The 5000-nt window shown below is 49.8% G+C and overlaps 1 protein-coding gene across 1 annotated transcript in view; it reads left to right on the forward strand.

Moving 5' to 3' along the window:
- Positions 1-1036, forward strand: part of fgfr4 (fibroblast growth factor receptor 4) — a gene marked incomplete at its 5' end in the record, with an annotated part of 8525 nt that extends 7489 nt beyond the window's left edge. Inside the window, one exon of the mRNA XM_083698120.1 lies at positions 1-1036. This exon is cut by the window's left edge and continues 143 nt beyond it. Coding sequence (XP_083554246.1) covers positions 1-34 — 34 coding nt within the window.
- Positions 1037-5000: the final 3964 nt, after the last annotated feature.

The following is a 5000-nucleotide window of genomic DNA, read 5'->3' on the forward strand; positions in this document are numbered from 1 at the left end:
TTCTGGGATCGACAGGAAGACGGTGCGGCGGTAGAGACCAGGAAGAGCAGTGGATTGTGGGCATTAAATATGGAGACGCTCGTTTGGAAAAAACAAAACAAAAACAACATGGGCATGAAACTTGGTACTTGGACTTAGACTTGGACTCGGCTCTGTCGCTGTGGCCAGGAAAGAACAGTTTGGCAAACCTTGGCACTATAACACCTGGTATTCAAAATGGCTGCCTCTTTATTATATCAGGTTGTTGTTCTACAGTTAAAAGAACTCTGTCTTGTTTGTTTGGGTTCCTACAAAAGAAGAAGAAGAAGAAGAAGAAGAAGAAGAAGAAGAAGAAGAAGAAGAAGAAGATGGACACTGATGGTCTTCTTCTACAAACTCAGATGAGCTAGTGTCTCTCAACAGTATCTAAACTGGGCTGAAAACCAGAAAAGAAGTTTTAACAAAAGATTTATTTTGATATGAAAAAAAAGAAGCTGATTGTTAAATATAAATCTCTCTATATATAAGATTATTTTACATTTTTTGCTATTTAAAATTGTCTTAAATCTCAGGATCTCTCGTGTTAAGTTGCTGTAGAGGCAGCAAAGTGCCTGAATTTTTGATTTCCTGTGAATATATTAAAATATAAAAAAATATCTTATGTACATATCACAAAATAAGACAATTACCTTTTATAAATTATTCTAAATGATACAAAAAATGAAGGTGTTATCTGAGGTAAAGAAATAATGTATTCAAACGTAAGAAAAAAATAAAAAAACTTTTTAAAAAAAACTTTAAAAAAACTTTAAAAAAAACGGCCAAACTGTCCTACAGATTCACTCCCTCTTAACAACCCAACATCTTCAGTTAGCTGTAGTACGCTGCTCAGGCCATTGTGTTGCTCCCGGGGCCGAGCGGTCAAAGCCCTCAGGATGGGAAGCTACTTATGCTCTACAATGTTGCATACATAAACAAACTGATAGAACAGTATGGTCCGAGGGGCTAGGGCCTGAAAGAGAAGAATACAATTGGCCACACAGGACACGGTGGGGGAGCGGGGGGGAGAGGAGAGGACACGGTGGGGGAGCTGGGGGGAGAGGAGAGCTTCTCCTGTCGGTGCTGTACAGAAGAAAAGGACCAGGGCCTGAATGTGAATGACACAATGTGCTTGATTTCAAATGGGAATCCTCTTCCTTTGTTTAGCTGTAACCCTTTAACCACCAGCCCCATCCCCTGGCCCAGACCCAGACCCAGCCCCTGCCCCTGGCTCAGCCCCAGCCCCTGCCTCTGGCTCAGCTCCAGCCCCAGCACCAGCCCCAGCACCAGCCCCAGCACCAGCCCCAGCACCAGCACCAACACCAGCCCCAGCCGCCAACCCCTGGACCAGACTAGTGTGTGTGTACTGGGAGCCTCTTTGCAGAGGCCGGCCTGGATAATAGACCTTTGCAGCCCCCATAATGGGTGTGACTGTGGGGGTGGGCAGGGCATGGAACAGGGGGCTGGGGGGTTCAGAGAGGGGGAGTCAGGGGGGCTAGCATGGGTCTGTGTGCAAATGAAGAGCCCCTATTATGGTAATGCACCCCTAAAAAGCCCATCTTTATCCTGCAAGCCCATCTTTTAATATACACATGCTAATCGTGATTCTCTGTGCCTCTGATTGCTGGGGACAAAACCTCCAGAAGCTCCCACCAGGGAATGCAAGGCCAACTTCACCCCTAAAACAGGCCCTGGTGAAGGGGGAACTTCACCCCCAACACACCTAGCTACAATAGATAGATAAGACCCCCTCCTGTGTTTCAGCTTCACAATAACAAACTGCCCAGGGACGTTTTCTCAAACGCCTCAGAAAGCATTTAGTATGAAGATAGAGATCTGGTTGGTTGAATGAGAGACGTAATGCATTCATATATACAGTCGTAACGGGTGAGGTGGCAGGGAGAGAGGAAGGGAGGGGTGGAGGAAGGGAGGGATGGAGGAAGGGGAGGGGGGGCTAGCAGGGTTCATGTGTACATTGATATCCTTACTGTCGAGGTGTGAGATTTGTTTTGGTGTGTCATCATTTTGTAGAACGCGAACATTTAGCAACTTAGCGACTCGAAATAATACGAAATACTAAATCTTTTTATTCTCCTGCAAGGCAGCTATAGCGATACCAATGTATGACCTCCAACTGAAAAACCAAACAGATATCGTAACAGTTACGAATTTCAATTCACTTCAGCCTCTCTAGACCGAGAGTCACCTCACAAGACCTTGAGTATTCATGTTATTAGACTCTAACAGTGGAGGCTGGTGGAGGTAGAAATCGGAGGATGGCCTCATTGTAATGCATTGGAATGGAATGATTTACAATGAGCCCATCCTCCGATTTCTACCTCCACCAGCCTCCCCTGGATTCGACCTATACAGAAGAGTCAGGATGAACTGTGTATGACATTCCATATGATGTACTCCCAATACAATTGTAAACAATCACCATGCTCCAAAACATTTCCTCAAAATAATTATTTTAGAAATATCTAATTTATTTGTTTATTTGTTTTTGTTTTTATATGAAATAAAGTATAATTTAAAATATCAACTTTGTCCTTGTTTTATGCCATATAATGTGTGTGTGTGTGTGTGTGTGTGTGTGTGTGTGTGTGTGTGTGAGAGAGAGAGAGAGGGAGAGAGAGAGCACAGGAAGACAGAGTGAGGGAGAGACAGAAAGTGAGATGGGGGTTAGGGGTTAAGGCTTTGGGGGAAAAGAGCACTGCTGATCACAAGGATCCTGAGCCTTTCAAGTGGCACGTTCAGCCCCAGCTCAACCCCCCTCTCTCTCCCCCTCTCAACAGCACAAGGCTGTCTGCCCTCTTCTCTCTCATGTGTAACAAATCCCAAACAGTCAGTCAGCTAGCTAGCTAGGCAGTCAGCTAGCCAGTCAGTCAGTCAGTCAGCTAGCCAGCTAGTCAGTCAGTCAGTCAGTCAGTCAGTCAGTCAGTCAGTCAGTCAGTCAGTCAGTCAGTCAGCTAGCCAGTCAGTCAGTCAGCTAGCCAGTCAGTCAGTCAGCTAGTCAGTCAGTCAGTCAGTCAGTCAGTCAGTCAGTCAGTCAGTCAGCTAGCCAGTCAGCTAGCCAGTCAGTCAGTCAGCTAGCCAGTCAGCTAGCCAGTCAGTCAGTCAGCTAGCCAGTCAGTCAGTCAGCTAGCCAGTCAGTCAGTCAGCTAGTCAGTCAGCTAGCCAGTCAGTCAGTCAGCTAGTCAGTCAGTCAGTCAGCTAGCCAGTCAGTCAGTCAGCTAGCCAGCCAGTCAATCAGTCAGCCAGTCAGCTAGTCAGTCAGCTAGCCAGTCAGTCAGTCAGCTAGTCAGTCAGTCAGTCAGCTAGCCAGTCAGTCAGTCAGCTAGCCAGCCAGTCAATCAGTCAGCCTGTCAGCTAGCCAGTCAGTCAGTCAGCTAGCCAGCCAGTCAATCAGTCAGCCTGTCAGCTAGCCAGTCAGTCAGTCAGCTAGCCAGCCAGTCAATCAGTCAGCCTGTCAGCTAGCCAGTCAGTCAGTCAGCTAGCCAGCCAGTCAATCAGTCAGCCTGTCAGCTAGCCAGTCAGCCAGTCAGCCAGTCAGTCAGTCAGTCAGCCAGTCAGTCAGAGGAGGAGGAGGATTAGGCAGGCTCCCAGTCCTGTCCTTACCATACCCAGGCCTCTGCTCTCCCTGCCTGGCCTGATAAAGGCCTCTGTCTAGGGGGTTGGAGGCGGGGAGGTCGATCCCCATCCTACCCAGGCCTCTGCTCCCCCTGACTGGTCTCAGAGGCCTGATAAAGGTCTCAACCTGGGGGGTTGGAGGGTGGTTGGGTGGGGGTGGAGATGGACCTGTGTCTTACCCAGGCCTCTGTAACCTCCTCCCCCTCCCTCCCCCCATGCCTGGGCTGATAAAGGCCTCTGTCTGGGGGTATGGAGGAGAGGGGGGGTGGGGAATGCTCCAGCTCCAGCTGGGGTCCAGGAGATAAGGCCAGGCCAGAGATCAGGCTCTGAGGTCTGGGGGGTCTCGGGGTGATCTCACCCCCTTACATCTCTCACATGCCACGGATGCCTGGGAGGGTGAGGGGATGGGGGGAGGGGGAGATGGTGGTGGTGGGGGGGGGGGGGGGGGGGGTGGAGGGGGTGGGGGGGGAGATGGGAGGGGACGGGAAAGAGAAGCTACCCGCTTGATATGTATATGGATGTATATGGATATGGAGTTGTAGTGTCTCTCAGGGCGCTGCCTTCAAACTACCCTCTCAGACAGACTGAGCATTATGCACACTGACCCCCCCCCGGCACATTCCCCTTCATGTCACCTACATGTCTTATCTAGAGCTGTTGAGCAACCACAGCAGTACAGTGGACAGACTGTACTGTGGAGATAACAGGGTCTGTGTGTGTGTGTGTGTGTGTGTGTGTGTGTGTGTGTGTGTGTGTGTGTGTGTGTGTGTGTGTGTGTGTGTGTGTTTTCCCCCCTCTGGCTTGTATAGTAGCTTTAAGGCCAATCAGGTTTTGCCCAGGGGTGAGGGTGGGGTAGAGGGTGGGGTAGAGGGTGGGGTAGTGGGTGAGGTAGGGGGAGGGGGATGGTAGCGGTCAGTGTGGAACAGCGAGACAGGACACAAGTGTGTGTGTGTGTGTGTGTGTGTGTGTGTGTGTGTGTGTGTGTGTGTGTGTGTGTGTGTGTGTGTGTGAGAGAGAGAGAGAGAGACAGGGCAGGATGGGTGATGACTGTTGACTCAGTGTTATATCTGCTGACTGTGGTCCTGGTTGGCGGCAGCGATCATGGTTAGTCAGGCCGGCTGTGTGTGTGTGTGTGTGTGTGTGTGTGTGTGTGTGTGTGTGTGTGTGTGTGTGTGTGTGTGTGTGTGTGTGTGTGTGTGTGCAGCCATCATTGTGAAGCAGGATCTCACATTAAATCTCCCCACCTGAATGGTGACACACAGCCAGAGAGAGAGAAGGGGATGAGAGAGAGGGGGGGAGAGAGATAGAGAGAAGGGGAGGTGGGGGTGGAGAGAGAGAGGGGGGGGGAG

This window comes from Argentina silus, assembly GCF_951799395.1.
Source record: "Argentina silus genome assembly, contig: scaffold_387, whole genome shotgun sequence".
Taxonomy (NCBI): domain Eukaryota; kingdom Metazoa; phylum Chordata; class Actinopteri; order Argentiniformes; family Argentinidae; genus Argentina; species Argentina silus.